This window comes from Ornithorhynchus anatinus, chromosome 16 (assembly GCF_004115215.2).
Source record: "Ornithorhynchus anatinus isolate Pmale09 chromosome 16, mOrnAna1.pri.v4, whole genome shotgun sequence".
Lineage (NCBI taxonomy): Eukaryota > Metazoa > Chordata > Mammalia > Monotremata > Ornithorhynchidae > Ornithorhynchus > Ornithorhynchus anatinus.
The window spans coordinates 45,668,455-45,688,735 of NC_041743.1; the positions used below are offsets into that span (position 1 = coordinate 45,668,455).

The 20,281-nt window shown below is 60.0% G+C and overlaps 1 protein-coding gene across 3 annotated transcripts in view; it reads right to left on the bottom strand.

Annotated features, from left to right (window-relative positions):
* KDM1A (lysine demethylase 1A) overlaps positions 1-20,281 on the bottom strand; it is a 36,785-nt gene extending 16,504 nt beyond the window's left edge. For all 3 annotated transcript variants that reach the window (XM_029081043.1, XM_029081042.1, XM_029081041.1), the window contains exons 1-4: positions 19,871-20,281; positions 13,515-13,680; positions 4,629-4,688; positions 550-683 (exon numbers count right to left, since the gene is read on the bottom strand). In XM_029081043.1, coding sequence (XP_028936876.1) covers positions 550-683; positions 4,629-4,688; positions 13,515-13,680; positions 19,871-20,266 — 756 coding nt within the window. In that variant the 5' untranslated portion in view covers positions 20,267-20,281. The remainder of the gene's footprint in view (positions 1-549; positions 684-4,628; positions 4,689-13,514; positions 13,681-19,870) is intronic.

The following is a 20,281-nucleotide window of genomic DNA, read 5'->3' on the forward strand; positions in this document are numbered from 1 at the left end:
CAGAGGTGAGGGCAGCTCCCTCAGTTAGAGCTCCCTGGGAGAGCCAGGGGATCAGCCGGGGCAGGTGATCAAGCCCGCTAGCAGCAACCCCCTGGAGGCGGGGGTTCCATCAGGGTGGCCGAGGTAGGTGTGAGGGGGAGGAAGGGGGTGGGTTTCACGGGCAGGCTTTAGGGGCTAATGGGCCAGAAGCCACCATCTGGACCAGGTGGGCCCTGAGAGGAAATTTTCAGATCTGGCCAGAAACCGAGGGGGTTTCCCATGGAGGGGGAGACTGAGGAAGAAGGAGGGCCGTTCCCTCCTCCCCACCCCACTGGACTCTAATTCAGGGTGCAAGGAGCTGCTGGGAAAGGCAGAGATCCAGTCTGGGGACCGATCAGCGGGTATCGCCTGGGAATTCTGTAAGTTGTGCCGTGGGGCCATTCCAGAGGCCCTATGGGAGCCCACACGGCCCCCAGGCCCAACTTCTTCTTCCTCATGGCTGCCCAGTCTCCTCAGCAAGGTGGCCCCACCCCGGTCTCTCGCCTCAGGGTCCCTCCCCAGCGGCCATACCGTGCGGTTCCGGATGAACAGGAAAACCTTCTGGGTCTGCTGGGGGCCGCTGATGATGTCCGGGAAGCATGCGGCCTCTTGAGATGTCATCCGGTCATGGGGGAGCCTGCTCTGGAAGGCTGCTCCCTCCACACCTGGGCCACGGACGGATAACAGACGGACAGACAAAGAAAGAACAGAAGGTTCTAGAATGGCGCCGCTGACTCCCGGTAGATGCCCCGAGACCGACCAGCCGGGAGCAGTGCTGCTGTGAGAGTCACCCGAGGAGGGGCCTGCTGGCCTCACGAAAGCTGGGTGATGGCCCGCCCGAGAATCCGATAGGTTGAGCCGACTTGGCTCTCGGGAATCGGCCGTCCGCTCCCGGTACGGGCTTCCCAGAGGAAAGGGCTCGAAGGTAGGCCAGCGGGTCAGAGCCCCAGCCAGAGGGAAGACAGGGTGAGAGCCGACGTGGAATGGCGCCAGCTTGGCCTCCTGGCCGGCAGGAAGAGACGGGGGCCGGGCACACCCTGCTGGGGTTCCAGCCGAGGCGCTCCTTCCCGGGCCAGGTGCCGCAGGGGCTGCCAAGCAGGGCGCTAAGGGGCAGAAGCCAGCAGGAAGGCCCGATTTCCCCTCTCCAGCTGTGAAGCCGACACTGAAGTCCCTCTCCAAAGGGCCCTCCCGAGCCAGCGGGACGAAGACACTCACTCCACTGGGCCCGACCAAGAGTTCAAGGGTGAGAACAACACCGCTAAGCATGATCCAAAGAGCGGAAAACGGAAGGAACACTAAAAAGTTCCATAGGGCGTCAGACACGGGGAACCTGGCCTCGAGACACCCCTCCTCACCCTGCCATCCACCCACACCCACTCACTTTCTCTCTCTCTCTCTCCCCCTCCCCCCCCCCCCGGCCAAACAAAGGAGGGACTCAGCTGGACCTTCCCAAACTACCAAACGAGGAGCCACGAGCAAACGGGAAGGAGAGTAGAACCCAAGGAAGATCGAGGCTGGCAGTCCAAGAGACACAGAGGCATGGCACTGAGCTGAGGGGTTGGGAATCACCGATGGGGAGGGAGGGTGAGGGTTACCAACAAGCAAGAAGAGCCGGAGAGTGCAATGGAGCAAACCAGACACAAAGATGCAGTGGGGGTATTGAGGCGCGACACAGCAAGGCATGAGGCAGCACTGTAGTAAGTCACCCCCTGGTAAGAAGATGCGGCGCAGCAAGGCACAGCACGATGCAGCAGTGCGGTAAGTCACGGCCCAGTAAGAAGGTGCGGCGGGGCAAGGCTTGGCAAGATGCCACAGCGTGGTTTCAAGGTGCAACACGGCATGGAACAGCGTGGCAACACGCAGCGCGGCGAGGCAGAGTGTGGCGCGGAAAGACGCAGCGCAGTGCAGCGAGGGGGCCCGGCGCCACGAGGTACGGTGAGGTAAGGTGCAGCGCAGCGTGAAGACGCGGCGCAGTGAGGCGCGGCCCAGCGAGTACAGTGTGGTGAGGCGCGGCAGAGTCGGAAGGCACAGTAAGGCAGGATACGGTGCGGTAATACGCAGCGCAGTAAGGAGGCACGGCGCAGTGAGGCGAAGACCGGCGAGGTACGGTGTGATAAGACACAGCGCAGTAAGAAGGCACCACCTGGCAGGGTACAGTAAGTTAAGGCACAGCACAGAGAGACGGCACGGCGCAGTGAGGAGCAGCCCTGCAGGGTACAGTGTGGTGAGATGTAGCGCAGAAAGAAGGTGCAGTAAGAAGACACAATGCAGTGAGGCACAGCAAGGAAAGGCGCCACAGGGGCAGAAACAAGGACGAAGTGGGCCTTGGCCCCTGATTCTCGGGGAGAGAGAGGAAACGCGCCGAGACAACAGCCTGGAAGTGAAGGCTTTGGGCAGGAGAGCCCCCCTCTGCAAGGGATCTCCGGGCCAGGTCGGGGTTCCCTCTGAACGGAGCCGCCCCTCCGGCTGGCGGGTCGCTCTCGGGTTCAGAGGGGCCCGGGCACACCCCAGCCTCTGTCCTTGGGACGCCAGACCCGCCTGCCCTCTCCCGTCCCGCTTGGAGAAGCACGACACAAGACCCTCTCCCGGGAACGCCTAGCCCAGGGCCGGTGGGGATGAGTTAACGTGGGGTTAACGTGGGTCCTGTGCCCTTTTGGGCGGGACCCCCCCTCTGCCGCCGCGTGCTCTGTGGCCTCTGGGAAAGCCTCTGGCACCACATCGGTGCCCAGTTGCAACCCAGCAGTCCCCAGCCCCTCTAGCCTCCCTGGGCTGGACCCAACCTGCGGACGGTGAACTGCCACCCGCCAAGACGCCCGACCCGAGGATGGAGAACTTCCCGTCGTCAGGGAGCCTGGCTGTGAGGGAATACGAGCTCCAAGACACCCACGCTCCAGAGGGTCCCGCTCGATCCAGCAGCCCCAAAGGTGCCTGCGCTCTCCCGCCCGCTGAGTGTGGTCGCCTGCTGTGTGTCACCGACACGAGCGGATGGAGGGCTGCCTGCCCGCCTGCCCTGCCCGAGGGCTGGCTTCATCAGCGCGAGTCCCTCTGGGGCAGGGACCTCCCTGGGTGCCCCAATGCCCCCTAAACCTCCCAACCATGCTCTGTCCCAGCAGGGTGCTCCGTCACTATGGGGGCCCTGCCATCGCCCTACAGGAGTGGGAAGCCCCTTGAGGAGGGCTGGGGTTCAGGCCGCACAGAGACAGGGTATGTGGAAGGTATCCACCAGGCCAGCCCCGGGACTGAGGGGCTGCCAGGCGTACTTCATCAATACCACTGATTGATTGATTTGCAATGGGGAAGCTAAAGGAGCCCCCCTCCCTATCTCTGAGAGGAGCAGCCCCATTCCAGCATGGGGAACTCGTGGGCGCTGATCTGCCCAGTCTCCCACAGAACATCTTCTGCCTCTCCTGCGTCCGGGCTGGACTCTGATCTAAGCTCAGAAGGGAGAGACGACACTGAGCCATGGGAAGGGACTGCTGTCCTGTCGAGGCGGTGCCCAAGGAGCCAGGCAGGCAGGAGGGAGACAAGCAGACAAGCAGTCCTCCTGGAGGGTGGTGGGGCCGAGGTCCTTGGCTCCCTCCGGCCAAGCGCGGCCAGGGTCGTGGAGGCACCGTCAGCCCGTGAGACAGGCTTCCAGAGTCCAGTCACCAGCAGCTCGGAGCCAGCACCTCCCTGACGTCCCCGAAGCCTGCCACGTTTAACCAACTGCTCACCCATGACCATGGAGCTGGGCAACCCTGGGCACCCCTGGGAGTCGTGCTAATGCAGAGCAGGAACCTGCCACCCAGAAACACGCACAGCTGACGGCGGGGGGACCCGTTCGGCACCCGGAGATGCCCTATCGGATCCCGTGGGGCGATCCATCACCCGACTAACCCGGGGCCTTTATCAAGGGTCCGCCTCAGCGCCTGCTTGGGTCAGGGAGAGGCAGAGCCTGACTTAAGCTAGCTGGGGTTTCGCTGATCCCTGCGCTCTTTTCCTAAACCTGGGGGCAGACCTCAACCCACCCCGGGGGAGGAGCAGGGGAAGGTGGGGGAGGAGGAAGAGGAAGTGAGGGAGGACTGACAGGAGAAAAAGGAAGGAGGAGGAGGAGGAAAAAGAGGGATAGCTGTTGGGCTCTCCCAATGAGCAGATGCCCAGGGCAATTCACCTCCCACCTGAGGACACCGGCGGCCACCAGCTCCTCCCGGGTGCCAGAGCACCAGGCGCCGGTCGGCTTGGGCACCGACCAGCTCTCAAGCCTGTCAGAGAACGATCTGAGATTCCTGGACCCAGGGTCTTCCCAAGACCCAGCAGTGATATCAGACTGTGGGAGCACACGGAGGGCTCAAGTGCTCTGGCCTCAGCAAGTTGTCCTCCTCCTGCCCTGTCCCTGTCCTGCTCCGGCCCCACACCGGCACCTTTTCTCGCCCTGCTCCTGCCCCCACCCGCTCCGTTCCTTCCCCTGCCCCGCTCCGCTCCCACCCATCCTGTGCGGCTCCTGTTCCCGCTCTGTCCTTGCTCCGTTCCTGCCCCTGGCCCGGCTACCCTGAGCCAGAAGCCCTTGCAAGCACCGATCCCTGGCCTGGCGGCTCTGGCTAAGAAGAGGCAAGCATCAATGCCACCCTCACCTGACGCTTGGCCGTCTCCATACCCTCCAGAACTGTCGTCGTGAAGTCCTCCTGCTTGCCCTGTGGAAGGAAAGAGGAGAGCGCTCAGGGACCTCACTCCAGAAACAGGCCCCCTTTCTGGACCCCGAGGCCTCCTGACTAGTGATTCAGGAGCGCCCCACCAACCAGCCGGCCCGCTGTCCAAGAGAGCCGTCTTCGGGAGTCTCGGGCCGTTGAGTCCCTCTGTCCTCCCAACTCGGATCCACAGAACGGCAGCTTTCCACCCCGAATCCTGCAGAAGAGGAGGCGGGCACGGGGACCATGGTAGTGCTGGCCGCCAAAGCCCGGCCCTGCCCAGTTCCTGGCCCAGGGGAAAGTTGGGCAGGCAGAGAGGAAGGCAGGCTGGCAGGCACCCATCTGGGTCTCCTCGTGGCCAGATCCAGAAGCCGGGGTGGGTGGGGTCTAACGGCGGGAGTGGCAGCCTCCCGGCCCGGCCCAGCCCAGACACTCTCCGAAGAGGGATTCCAGCAGGCCCCTCTGCCCAAGAGGGCTGCGCTAATCTTGATCGAGTCTCTCCCTCCTCTGCGGTGGGCTCGGCCAGGCCCGAGGGGCCCCGGAGAAGTAGAGGCGTGGGCCCCCCGTGCTGTTTCACGCATCTGAGTGGATTTCCAGGCACTAGGAATGCCAGAACCCTTGACAGCCAGAGGGAGTGGCAAAAACCCACATCTGGACAAGCCTAACACCCCCCCACCCCCACGGCCGTTTCCTCTGGCCCCCTGCCAAGAACCGAAATGGGCCAACGCCCAAACCACAGCCGGGGCTGCCGGGGCCTGCTGAGACGCAGACACTCAAGTCTACTCGACCGAGGACAGCGAGGCTCGATGCGTGTTGTCTGCCTGTCCGTCAGGGGGTGGGCACGGGGGCGGTCCGAGGGGGTCGGTGGAGGACAGGAGGCCGAGTGTCTCCAGGCTCACCCCGTCAGCGAGGGGGGCTTCCACAGCCCAGGGCCGGGCCCCGGCGAGGGGGTCCCGGAGTCTCCTCGCGCTTCTGGGAAATCCCTAGGCCGAGGTGGTAAGGGAGTGGCGAGGAGATGGGGAGTCCAGCCCGATCCTGGGCCCTTTATGCAGATTTTGGGGAAGGGGAGACCCCACTGGAGCCTCACTCTATGGCTCCGACTCTTTCCATAGTGCTCTAAGAAGAGGATCACCTTGCTCTTGCAGGCACAGGAGGAGGCTGGAGCGCTCCCGCCGGCTCCAGGAGCTCTCATGCGCTGAACAAGTGCACGCGCTTCCAAGCACTACCTCCGAACCTCCTGGGGAAGAGCGTGGAGTTGGGGAATTGGCCCGCCCCCCGAACCGGCCCCTCCCGCCCCCCACAGCTCTGGGAAACCACAGTCCTCGCAGGCACTGCAGGACCCTGAGGGAAAGGACCCCCATCGCCCCTCCGGCCCGGGCACCGGCGCAGCTTCATCAGGGAAGGCTGGGGCCCGGGAGGGGCTGCTCCTTCCTGTTGGGTGAGCAGAGGGAGATGGCGGAGAGGGAACAGGCCAAAAGGGAGACTGAGTGTCCATGCTCCTGTGAAGGCTGCCAGGTGAGCTCCCTCCCACCGGCCGGCGGCAAGCGAGCCTGAGCCTGCCGGAGCAGGGCCATGGGGCTGCCAGACTGCCACGGCCACAGCCTCACCCGGCGGGGCTCTGGCTGCTGCCCGGGCATCTGCCCTAGTCACCAGGTCACCGGTCTGCCCACCCGGCCACCTGCCCCAAACCACTCTACAACCGGCAGGGCCGGGCAGGCCACAGGTGCCAGCTACACCCTTGTACTCCTTTTCTCTGGGCCCCAGATCCAACCTAACTCAGCTCACATCCCACCCTCGGCCCCCCATCCCCTCTGCTGTGGGAGAGGAAGGCCCTCTGGGGCGGGGACCACATCTGGGGAGGAGAAGGGAGTGTCCGGAAGACGGTCACGAGGCGAGCACGACGGGGGTGAGGGGAGGGCTCGGTGTGCGGGACACAACTGAGAGTCATGGTGCGGCTGCGCTAGGGGTCCAGACCGGAGGGGCAGGCGGTCTCAAAGCGGAGGCCGCGGCTGTGATGACAGCAGTGGCGGCGGCCTCCAGGGTCGCTAAACACACACGGCTCAGAGCGTTTCGTGGATCTGGACTTCCACTGGCTGGGAAGCGGGAAGACTGCGCTTCACCCGTGGTGATGCTTCCCACGTGGAGAGCAACAGGTGGGGGAGGTGGGCACGGAGCCTGCGACAGCAGCAGCTGCAGGCCGGTGGCCCCCAGCGATGGCGCTCTCCGACCCCCTTATCCCCGCCACGCTGCTTCTCGCTGGGTCGCCGAGCTTCTCACCTCCACCAGGAGTGGTGGCCACCCAGAGCTTAGTACAGCGCTTGGCACATAGTGTTTAACAGATACCATAATTATTACTAATATTATTATTATTATTAAAAAAAGAGAAAATCCAGGGGCCCCAGTGCAGGTGCCTGGGCCCGGTGCTGCGGGCCCCAGACACGAGCCAGGCATGGGGAGGGTGCAGCCTGGGGCCCCTCCTCACCCAGCAGAGCAGGAGAAATGAGACTTGGCCTGCCCAGATCTTGGCTCCCAGCCAGGTGGGGAAACATCTCTGCACAGCTCAGGGTCCAGGCACGAGAGCCACCCTAACAGCTCACGGCCACTCCATCTTCTCCAACCCACCCCGGTTGCGGTTTGTTGGTCAAACCATCCTCAGGCCCCCAGCAACTTTGGTTTGCTGCTCTCCACTTTAACTTGGGGGTCACTCTAGCCATGCTTGCCATGGGCCCAGACAGAGTTCGAGCTGTAATGGTGGGGTTGGGGAGTGGGGGGAAACATGGGGGCGGGAGGGGCTGGTGTTCACCTGCGGAGGCACTCAGGACCGGGGTTATTTCGGCCAGGAGCTGCCACAGTGCTGCAGTGTCACCTGAAGGCCTTGTTCTCAGGAACAAAACCCTCCACGACCACAACTGGCTGTGGGGGCAGCTGCCCATGGGCTCCTTTTCCCTGAAGGCAGAGCCCTAAGTGGCCCACCCTGATTCAGCCTAGTGCCACATTCCCCCCGTCCCACAGCCCACAGAGCCCGGGGGATAGGGGAAAGGCATAATAATAATATTGACTGTTCCATTCACTCAGCGCTGACTGTTCCATTCACTCAGTTCCATTCACTCATTCACTCAGCATAGTTCCATTCACTATGTGCTCAGCGCTGGGGTGGAGACGTGGTTATGAGACACCACTTTCACAATCTGTCTCATCTCCATTTTTCGGAGGGAGGGAGGAAATTGAGGCCCAGGGAGGCTCAATAACTTGCCCAGGGTTATACAACGGGCCAACGGTGGGGCTGGGATTAGAAGCCGGGCTCCCTGACACCAGCCCGTCATGTTCTCCCCGAGGCCTACTATCCTGCCAAGAGCAAAAGGAAAGCAAGGTGTGCACTGGGTATGACCAGGACGGGAAGCCCTTCGGAGCTCGGTCCTCTGGGACTGCACACATTCATCCCTCTCTGGGGAGGTTTGGGGAGAGACAGACGGCAGAAGGAAGGGAGGATGGATGCTGGAACCCAAATCTCCCCCAGAGTGCCACGTGGTGAACAGGGGCAGGAATGGACAGGGACGATATGCCACTGAGACCCCAACAGAAAGCAGAACGACCGAGACCGAAGCTACTGTTGCTGCCCATCACCAGGGACCCGCTAGGCTCCTGCCGTTCTCACACTAGTGGTGTCTCATAACCACGTCTCTCACACTAGTTGAGTCCCCAGTTGGGGACCGGCCGACGGGGGCCGCCTGGCAAAGCAGGAAACCCTGACGGTGAACAGCTCACCTCAATGGCTACCGCAAAGCCCGCCCAGAAATGCTACACCGCAACTGACTGAGGCGGACCAACACAGACCCCACCGCCCCCGCCAAGTGGATGCCCTGGGGAGGATGTGTGTCCTTCCGGCCACGAGCTCCAGTCCGTCGACCCTTTCCAGCTCCCCAGCCCTGAAAACTCTGAGAATGGGTCCTCTCGGGCACCTTCCTCTTAAACCAATCGTGGGATTTCAGAGGTGGGATCAGGTGGAGGGGGATAGAGACAGGCTGGGAGGTGAAGTACCAGACCAGTCTGCTAGGCATCGCTGACCAGCTGCCAGCCCCCTCTGCAGAGGCAGCGGCTCCAAGCCTTGTAGTACACACCACACTGGAGACGGTCGGGGTCGTGGGAAGGAGAGAGGAAGATGGGCACGGCAGTCCCTGACAGGGGCATCGTGGCGGCTGTGACTGGTCACCCCAGGCTACTGGGGGCGACTGGGGTCGAGAACACGCCGCCTGAAGGGGGTTTTGCCCTACGGTGGGCTACCCGAGTGGCTCTATGGGAGGTAGAAGGGCAAAACTCCATGGGCAGAGACAATCTGGGGAGTTGGCCAAGTGGGGCTCAGGGTGCCGAGGGCAACCCCCAGATCCCACAGCCCCCACACTTGCAAGTTTTCCCAAAGAACGATCCTCTGACTGACCAGAGAACCACCCTGGGGTCTCTCTAGATGCTCAGATGACCAGGCTTGGTGGCTGGGTGAAGCCCACCTTGCCAGTCAGAGAGAGCACGCAGAGACCAGTGCCAGGCCAGCCGTTGCTGTTTCCAACAGAGGGTCCTGGAGTTTCTGCATCCCTTTAACGACCCTCGCCTCCTCCAGGAGCCTGCCCGCTGGAGGATACTAGAGACTTGGTAAATGGGGGCGGACACAGAGGTGCCCATAGGGGTGGGCGGCAGGGCCCCAAGCTTTAGTTCGGGGGCAGCTTGGACTCAGACTCCTCAGACTCTTTCAAGCTTTTTCTTGTGGGGCCAAGGGAACCCCAGGCTAACAGCTGGTGTCCCCCATGTGCCAGCCGCCACAGCCTCCTCCACCTCCTTGCGCAGGTGGCGAGGGCCCTGGCAGTGCTGGATGCTGCCCGAAGACTGATAAGACAGCAAGATGAGTCCCGCCCTCTGGCCCAGTTACCCCGCAGCCTGGCCCCCCGGACTGGGGACACCAATGCCTGGCCCAGAAACGAACGCCGGTATGGAAAGACGGGTTGGAGACTCGCTCTGGGTCTGTGAAAAATGGGGCCAAAGCCCAGAGACCAGTAGCCTTTACCTGCAGAGCCCACGGACCACACTGCCTCCCACCTCCCGCCACACATAGCCCCTCACACAGACCGCTGCCCCCCCCAGGCCTCACCCACAGACACCCCTGCACCAGTACCACCCCAAACAGCTTCTCCCAGCATCACCCCCAGGCCCCTCACACAGACCCTCCCCAACCCACCTCCACAGAGTCCCCTCAGCTCCCTTCCCCTAGCGCTGCCCCCACACTCGCCCACATACCAACTCGAGATTAGCCACAGGGACTGCTTGTGCCGAGCACGCTTCCCGCACTGGGATCTGAGCGCTTGGGAAGTAACCCAGGAGCATGAGACCCCCACCGCCCCGGCCCCTGGGCACTCCACTCTGCCTCCAGCGTGGGAACACTGAGAAGGGCTGAAGGGTCGCTCCCTAAGAAGCCTGGCCGAACCTGAGGAGAAATGACAGCTTTGGCTGCCCTGGGGACCCGCCCACCTCTGCCTCGATGGCCTGGGATGCTCAGCATGGGAGGGAGCCTCCACCCTGGAACTCAGCACCCCTGAGGGACGGGAGGCAGGAAGGCGACCAACCGACCCTTTCAGGGGGAAAATTGGTCTGGTGCAGCTTGTGTTACCACACCTACTGACTGTGGGGTGTCTACTGAGTAGGGACCGCTATGCCCGGTGCTTACTGTGGCCCAGCACCCAGGAGAAAACAGCCCCTGCCTCAAGGGGTTCATCGACCGAATCCCAAGTTGGGCAACACGGATCGCACCACCCAGGGGGCAAGGCGAGAGGCCTTGCACCCAATTCGCCCCCAGCCCCCAGCCAGCTTCCCCTAGAACGGGAGAGAGGCGTCTTGGAAAGAAACAAACAGATAGCCCCTGTGTAAAACCGAAAATCTACAGTCTCTCGAAGCAAGGCGACAACTTTTTTTTCAGAAACCAAAGCCCCCAAAAAGCATATGAGTAAATACCCCCGCAGACCTAACTTCTTGTAGAAGTTAAAAGTTCAGCAGAAGTTAATGGGAAATGCCACAGCCTTTCTGTCCAGAACCCGGGGAGAGCTGTAGGATGGCAAGAACTCTGGGGCCGACTCGGGAGGAGAGGGTGGAGTTGGAGAGGAAACATGGTCCCTGGGATCGGCCCAGGGATGCCCTTCTCCCTCCACCCAACAGCCTGACCACTGGCAGGTCGGAGCCGGCTGGTCCGGACCAGGTGACGGCCCGGGCTCTGGGAATGTGGCCAATACGGGGCTCTCCAAAGAAACTATGGGATCGGTGCCACCTGAGTGCCAGGCCAAAGTTGCTCCATGGGGAACACATCACCGAAGGCATCCCAAAGTGGAAATTCACCTTCAAAAGAACACAGCCACAGACAGATTGGGGGAGGGGCGCGCCGGGCAGAAAACCGTGGGCACAGATGGCACCGTATCTTTCCCCCAACATTCGACCCAGCCCAAGGCCCACTCACGCCGACCGCCACGGGGGCCCCTCGCAGCTTTTGCTGACAGGGCCCAACCCGGCCCTCTCCCTGGGAGAGCAGTTCCTGCAGCGGCCCCTCTGCCACCCCCATCTTGAGCACTAACTCGTGGATCAAGAAAGCAGGTGGGTGGACGGGTCCCGGTGTCCCCCATCAGCTGCTAGCTCAGAGCCCTGCAGCTCCTGTAGAGAGGTTCCCCCTGAGGCACGAGCGGTCGGCGTGGGGAAAGTGACCTCTGGCAAGGGTCCAGCAGGCAGGTCCTCCCGTCCCCAGCTCAAGGCCCTACGCACCGAGGCGCCCGACCAATCTGGAGGACAAAATCCGATGTGCACGCCCTCCCGTCCCCGACGCTGACACCGGTTGACTGCTGTCCTCCAGAAGAGGGCTTCCCCCAGCGGCTCTGGTCATTCCCCCGCGCCTCCCCTGATCCTCGGGAGAGAGAGCAGACAGACACGGGAGGAGCTTCCAGGCCAAGCGGCCCGTCTCCCCCACTGCAGCATGCAGGCCACAAGTCCCGGGGTGCCTCCTTGGATTCCCCAGCAGGCTCGCTCAGCAGCTGATTCAGGGTGCATGCAATGGAGAAGCAGCATGGCCTAGTGGATAGAGTGTGGGCCTGGGAGTCAGAAGGTCCTGGGTTCTAATCCCAACTCTGCCATTTAGCTGTGTGACCTTGGGCAACTTACTTCACTTCTCTGTGACTCAGTCCCCTCATCTGTAAAATGGGGATTAAGACTGAGTCCAACCTGATTCGCTTGTATTTACCCCCACTGCTTAGAAAATTGCTTGACACATAGTAAACGCTTAACAAATGCCATCATTATTATGATTATGATTAAGATTGCAGGGCCCTGGGGGGTCTCAGGCAGGCCAGGGGGGCCTCGGGGACCTCAGACTGGAAAAGGGTAATTTTCCAATTAAGCCAAGGGAGGGAGGCAGTTGGACCTGCCGGGAGATCCCCCAACAAACAGTCTGGACTCCTACTCCACAACCATGCAGTCGAGCCAGGTTCGCGACTTCTGGATAAAACTCCAGACTTGGCTTTCCCTACCGCTGCAGGTCAGGTCCAACACTAATCAGGAGCCTTTCCGTCAGTGTGCCGGGCCCCTAACTGCCCTGTCTCTAGGAGGAAACAAAGAAACGTGACCCAAGCCACGGTCCCCGCCCCCCGACGAGGGCCTTCCTCACTGCAGCTGCTCTGGCCAGATATGGGCTGCAGGGTCGGGGCCGTGAGGTCTCAGCCAGGGCCAATCTGGGGGCAGAAACCTCAGGAAAACAGTTTCCGCCTAGCAGGCCGCCTAGCAGGCCGGGAAAGGCCTACCGAACCTCAAATAGCAGGCAGGCCCAGCCAGGGGAGCCATTTCTTCATCTGCCCCAGGTCGTACCCAACCACAGGCTTAGGCCCTTTACCTGCCCCCCTCTCCCCTGAATCCCCTTCCCTCTCTGAACTCTGCAAGAGGGGGCCTGGTTCCGGGATCCCCGAGAACCAGGGGATCAGCCTCCGGGGATGCGGGTCCTGCAATCTCTCTGAGGGGACAGGACTAAGTAAAACCTGGGCTCCCTCCTAATCATACTGAGTCCCATGCAGGACAAGGACCGTGTCCAACCTGATTAACTGCATCTACTCCAACGCTTGGAACAGTGCTTGACACATAGTAAACGCTTAACAGATGGAGTAGAAAAGAAAAAGTGACTCCCCACACACCCACTCTGGAGGGCTTTGGCCAAATGCTCCAGATGATCCATCGAGGCAGGGATACTCCCATTCACATTCTGCCCCAAGTGACCCATCAGAGCTCAGTACCGGGTTGGGGGAGTCGGGGGAGGAGGGAGAACAGAGGAGGACTCCCTCCCCTCCTTGACAGACCTTCGGCCCCACACATGATGAAGAGAAGCAGAGTTCAAGGGAGCTGGGGCATACCGCTCTCCAACCCTAGGCAGACCTCCCTCCCCAGCAATCTGCCAGTTTACCCTGAGCTGACCCCCAAGATCAGGGGAGGAGTGGGGGACCAGCTCCAGGACAGCCCTGCCTGACCAGTCTCCCCTCGGCTGCCCTCCGCAGAGCCGGCCCTTCCTAGTTCAGAACCGGCCCCGAGGGGTCCCACTCCTACCTCGTTCTTCCTCCTGGCACTGCCCACCTGTCCCAGTCTTCGCTCCCGGCCCTCAGGCAGGTCTCATCCCTCCTCAGGCGCCCGTGCGCCCCTCACCGGGTCCCAACGCACACACGGGGGTCGGACGCTGCCCCTCGGTCAGGTGGAGGCCACCGCTGCCCCACCTCCTCCCGCCAGAAGCCACCTCCCGGCAGAGCGAGAAGGGGACTTGGCACCGAGACTCACCCGACGGTTCCTCCGATTCACTCTCGTTCTCCTCCTCGGGGGGAGCCTGCGGAGGGGGCGGGGGGAGCTTCTTCTCCTTCTCCGCTTTGGCGTTTCTCTCCTCCTCTGAGTAGTACTCGTCTTCTGAGAGGTTGGCCAGGCTCTCGTCCATCTCCCGATATTCCACCTGTGGGGACGGGCCCCAGAGAAGCAGCACAGTCAGAAAGCAGCTCCGAATCTCGCCGGGGGCAGGCAGGGGCCGTTGAGAGCCAGAATGACGCGAGGTGACTCTCCGGGCCAGCTCACTCTCCCACCACGGACAACAACGTGTCCCCGGAGAGGAGCCTGCCTCGACCAGCCTCCATCTCTCCCTCTGGGCGCCCCAGATCCACCCTGAACAGACACCCCCGTATGCCCATCGCCCATTTGCTGTCCCACGATCCCCAGGAAGAGCAAGTCAGTACTCGGGGAGCTTTGCTCTTCCTACCCCAATTCTATAAGACAGACCCCAGCCCCTGCACCCGCTCCCTGACTCCACGTCCTACAAAGCTTCTGCTGAAAACATTGCCTTTCAGGTCACGGGGCTGCCTAGATCACTACTCCCAGGCACAAGATGTGTGACTGCAGGGACGCAGCCGCCACCGCTGGTCTGGCCGCTCACCAGTGGCCTCTGTGGAGCAGCTCGGTTGGCACACAAAGCCCTGTCCGTGGCAGCCGGTGCCAGCAGGGGCTCAACCTCCCCAGAAGTTGGCGGTGGGAGGAGGTGGAGGAGGAAAAGCAGGGGACAAAGGGCGGGGGAAGAGGGGAGAAGCCAGGGAAGGAGAGGAGGAGAGTGGAGGGAGGTTTCTGGGGGTTCTAGACTCCAGAAGGGAGCGACACCCTGGGGACAGGCCCATCAGAGAAGAGCACTTGGAAGGGGACATCTAGTGAAGAAAATCGAGGTGGGGATGAGGTGGCTGAGGAAAGCTCACAGACAGCTGTCTGGACTGGCTTAGTGGAGGGGGTGGTATGGGCTGTCCTGACTTGATTGGAGTGAGGGGTTTGTGAGGGAGGAGTGGGAAGGGGTGAACTGAGAAGCTGGAGCGGGGTTAGGGGGGTAGAGGGAGGGATGAGCTGAGGAACTGGGGGTAGGGTGGAAAGGGGTGAGCCCAGTCAGTCAACTGTATATACTGAAGTAGCATGGCCTAGTGAATAGAGCACAAGGCTGGGTGTCAGAAGGACCTGGGTTCTAAACCTGGCTCCGCCACTCGTCTGCTGTGTGACCTTGGGCAACTCACGTAATTTCTCTGCTTCTCAGTTACCTCATTTTGAAAATGGGGACTAAGACAGCGAGCCCTATTTGGAACAGGGATTGCATCCAACCTGATTACCTTGTATAATAATAATGTTGGTATTTGTTAAGCGCTTACTATGTGCAGAGCACTGTTCTAAGAGCAGGGGGAGATACAGGGTAACCAGGCTGTCCCACGTGAGGCTCACAGTTAATCCCCATTTTACAGCTGTCGGAACTGAGGCACAGAGAAGTTAAGTGACTCGCCCACAGTCACACAGCTGACAAGTGGCAGAGCCGGGAGTCGAACCCAAGACCTCTGACTCCGAAGCCCAGGCTCTTTCCACTGAGCCACGCTACTTCTAGTATCTACTCCTGCCCTTAGAACAGTGCTTGACACATGATAAGCACTTAAATACCACCATCATTTGAGCACTTACTGTGCACGAAGCATTGTATTAAGCACTTGGGAAATTCCAATGTAATAACAGACACATTCCCTCCCGACAACGAGTTTACAGTCTAGAGAAATAGACACACCTTAATATAAACTTAATAAAATTACAGATATGTACATAAGGGCTGGCCCTGGGCTGGAGGCTAGATTCTTAGCCACTGCCAAGCTGCTTGCTCTGTCTGTAGATGTTAATGGCCAAAGCTGTGCCCTTCCTAGCCGGGGTGGAGAGGGGACAGGCTCCCTGCAGAGATAATGGGAGCCCCCTGTTCCCCACCACTCTTCCCAGCCCAGTCGCCCTGGCTGGCGTGGGAATAACACGGGGCTAGCCGCCACGAGGGCAGAGAGCTGAAAGGGCTGCTAGTGAATCCCTAGTGGCGCTAACAGACGTTTACTCCGCCCCACCTCAAAGCCTTATTGAAGGCACACCTCCTCCAAGAGGCCTTCCCTGACTAAGTCCTCCTTTCCTCTTCTCCAACTCCCTCCCTTTATTTATCCCCGCCTCCCGGCCCCACAGCGCTTATGTCCCTCTCTGTCATTTACAGATTTATAATTAACATCTGTCTCTAGACTGTAAGCTTGTTGTGGGCGGGGAATGTGCCTATTACATCGTTCTACTGTCCTCTCCCAACCGCTTAGTACGGTGGTCTGCACCCAGTAGGCGCTCAATAAATACGGAGGCCCCTCTCAGGGTGGCACCTGGAGAGTTTCCAGTACTCCACCAGTCTCGACCATAGAGGGAGAATCAAGCTGAGGCCTATCCTGAGAAGCAGCATGGCTCAGTGGAAAGAGCCCGGGCTTGGGACCCAGAGGTCATGGGTTCGAATCCCGACTCTGCCGCTCGTCAGCTGTGTGACTGTAGGCAAGTCACTTAACTTCTCTGTGCCTCAGTTACCTCATCTGTAAAATGGGGATGAAAACTGTGAGCCCCACATGGGACAAGCTGATCACCTTGAATCCCCCCAGCGCTTAGAACAGTGCTTTGCACATAGTAAGCGCTTAACAAATACCACCATCATTATCCATTCCATTCCCAGCTTGGGCAGCGGCTGGCGAGTGGCAGGCCGTCTGCTATCGGTCAAAACCCACCCGTGCCCGGCAGCAGTGGCACGGGAGCGAGTCGAGGGTGGACGCTCAAGCTGACCGCGCGGAAGGTGATGGTCAACCACTTCCGTAATTTTAACCAAGAAAACTCTGTGGATCCACCACCAGAACGACTGCAGATGGAGATGGGGTGTGTTCTGGGAGAGCTGTGCCCGTGGCGTCGCTGTGGGTCGGACACAACTCCACGGCATAAGACGAGCAGGAGGACCTGGGGGACGAGTCGGTCATCAGTTGTATTTATCGAGCGTTGTGTGCGGGGCACTCTACTGAGCGCTCGAGAGAGCACGGCACAACCATCTAACAGACACGTCCCCTGCCCGCAATGAGCTTACAGCCCGGAGGGGGTGATGGTAATAATAATAATAATAATAATAATAATAATAATAATAATGGTATTTGTTAAGCGCTTACTGTGTGCCGAGCACTGTCCTAAGTGTTAGGGGAGATCCAAGGTAATGAGGTTGTCCCCCGTGGGGCTCACGGCCTCAATCCCCACTCAATCCCCACTCAGATGAGGTAACTGAGGCCCAGAGAAGTGAAGTGACTTGCCCAGAGTCACACAGCTGACAAGTGGCAGAGACGGGATGAGAACCCACGACCTCTGACACCCAAGCCCGGGCTCTTTCCACGAAGCCAGGCTGCATCTCATGAATAGGAGAAATAGAATAGAAGAAATCACGACTAGATTTCTCTACTAGAAATCAACGGCAGAATATAAATTCAGATGGTGACATAAGTCAATAAGTTGGAGATGGGGGAGCTACGGGGTGAGGGGAGGGGTGACAGAGAAGCAGTGTGACTCGGTGGAAAGAGCCCGGGCTGGGGCGTCCGAGGTCGAGGGATTTTATCCTGACTCTGCCACTTCATTTATTCATTCATTAGTATTGGAGTGCTTACTATGTGCAGAGCACTGGACTAAGCATTTGGAATGCACAATTCGGCAACAGATAGAGACAATCCTTGCCCAATAACGGGCTCACAGTCTAAACGGGAGAGACAGACGGCCAAGCAAAACAGAACAAAACAAGACATCATCATCAAGGGAAACAGAATCATGGAGATATACACCTCATGAACAAAATAAATAGGGTAATAAATTATACAAATAAGCACAGTGCTGAGGGGAGGGGAAGAGCAGAGGGCGGGAGGGAAGGAGGAGCAGAGGGAAGGGGGGAGCTCAGCGACTTCATTCATTCATTCATTCAATAGTATTTACTGAGTGCTTACTATGTGCAGAACACTGTACAAAGCACATGAAATGGGCAATTCGGCAACAGGTAGAGACAACCCCTGCCCCATGACGGGCTCACAGTCTAAACAGGGGAGACTTCATTCATTCATTCAATAGCATTTATTGAGCGCTTACTATGTGATGTTGGTATTTGTTAAGCACTTACTATGTGCAGAGCACTGTTCTAAGCACTGGGGTAGATACAGGGTCATCAGGTTGTCCCACGTGAGGCTCACATTTAATTTCCATTTCACAGATAAGGAAACTGAGGCACAGAGAAGTGAAGTGACTTGCCCACAGTCACACAGCTGACAAGTAGCAGAGCCGGGATTCGAACCGGTGACCTCTGACTCCCAAGCCCGGGCTCTTTCCACTGAGCCACGCTGCTTCTCATGTGCGCAGAGCACTGTACTAAGCACTTGGAAGGTACAATTTGGCAACAGGTAGGAGACAATCCCTGCCCAATGACGGGCTCACAGTCTAAACAGGGGAGTCTTCATTCAATAGTATTTACTGAGCACTTACTATGTGCAGAGCACTGTACTAAGCGCTTGGAATGGACAATTTGGCAACAGGTAGAGACCATCCCTGCCCAATGACGGGCTTACAGTCTAATCGGCGGAGAGGTCAGTTGGGTGACTTTGGGCCAGTCACTTCACTTCTCCGGGCCTCAGTGGCCTCATCTGGAAAACGGGGATGAAGGCTGTGAAGCCCCACAGGGGGCAACCTGATGACCTTGTATCCCTCCCAGCGCTTAGAGCAGCGCTTGGCACCTAGTAAGTAGCATGGCTCAGCTGTCTGTGCCCCCGTTGAGACCACGAGCCTGTTGTTGGGCAAGGATGGTGTCTATCTGTTGCTGAATTGGACACTCCAAGTGCTTAGCCCAGTGCGCTGCACATAGTAAGTGCTCCATAAATATGACTGAATGAATGAATGGGCAAGGATAGTCTCTATGTGTTGCCGAATCGGACACTCCAAGTGCTTAGCCCAGGGCTCCGCACATAGTAAGTGCTCCATAAATATGATTGATTGAATGGGCAAGGATAGTCTAAGTGATGCCGAACTGGACACTCCAAGTGCTTAGCCCAGTGCGCTGCACATAGTAAGTGCTCCATAAATATGATTGAATGAATGGGCAAGAATAGTCTCTATGCGTTAACGACTCAGAGGTCATGAGTTCAAATCCTGGCTCTGCCACTTGCCAGCTGTGTGACTGTGGGCAAGTCGCTTCACTTCTCTGTGCCTCAGTGACCTCATCTGTAAAATGGGGATGAAGACTGTGAGCCCCACGTGGGACAACCTGACTCCCCTGTGTCTACCCCAGCGCTTAGAACAGTGCTCGGCACATAGTAAGCGCTTAACAAATACCGTCATTATTATTATTATTATTGTTGCCGAATTGGACACTCCAAGTGCTTAGCCCAGTGCTCCGCCCAGTGCTCTGCACATAGAAAGTGCTCCATAAAAATGACTGAATGAATGGGCAAGGATAGTCTCTATGTGTTGCCGAATCGGACACTCCAAGTGCTTAGCCCAGTGCTCCGCACATAGTAATTGCTCATTAAATACTACTGAGTGAATGAATGGAAAGAGCCCGGGCTGGGGAGTCAGAGGTCATGGGTTCTAATCCCGGCTCCGTCGATTGTCAGCGGGGTGACTGTGGGCCAGTGGCTTCACTTCTCCGGGCCTCAGTGACCTCCTCTGTAAAATGGGGATGAAGACTGGGCCCTAGGTGGGACCCCCCGATCACCCTGAATCTCCCCCAGCGCGGCGAACTGGGCTCGGCAGCGTCACTCGGTGCCAAGAGGCCGGGCTGGAGAGTCGGAGGTCACGGGTTCTAATCCCGGCTCGGCCACTTGTCAGCTGTGTGACTGTGGGCAAGTCACTTCCCTTCCTCTGGGCCTCGGTGACCTCATCTGTAAAATGGGGACGAAGACTGTGCGCCCCACGTGGGCCAGCCTGATTCCCCCGTGTCTACCCCAGCGCTTAGAACAGTGCTCGGCACATAGTAAGCGCTTACCAAATACCAAATACCAACATTATGAATCCCGGCTCCTCCGCTCGCCAGCCGGGTGAGTCTGGGCTTGTGGCTTCACTTCTCCGGGCCTCGGTGATCTCATCCGTCAAATGGGGACGGGGGCCCACCCGCTCGCCTCGTCTCCTCCCCAGCGCTCAGGACAGTGGTCTGCGCTTAACACAAGCCCTCATGAGCCTAATGAGCGAGCGCCGGCGAAAGCGGAGGATTCCGAGGCGGGGGAGGAGGTGCGGGGTGACTGACTGCCGGACTGACGGGGTGACTGACTGACGGGGTTCCTGACCTTGGCCCTCTTCCGGCGGCTGGTCCTCCGTCCCTCGGGGGTCTCGGCGATGCCGGTGTCGACGGGCGCGGGGGCGGGGGCGTTGGGGGCGTTGGGGGCGTTGGGCCCCGGCGGCGGCGGCGGCGGCGGCGGCGGCGGGGGCGCGGCGGGGCCCGGGGGGTCGGAGGGCGGGCCCGGCGGGGAGGCCCGCGAAGCCTCCTTCTTGCGGGGGGTCCGCTCCGCCCCGGGCCCGCCGTCCGCCGCGCCCGACAGCCCCGCCGCCGCCGCCGCCGCCGCCCCCTCAGACCCGTTCTCGACGCCGCCGCCGCCCGGCGCCCCGGGACCCGCCTCGGCCGCCGCCGCCGCCGCCGCCGCCGCCGCCGCCGCCGCGGCCGCCGCCTTCTTCCCGGACAGCATCCTTCGAGGCCGCGG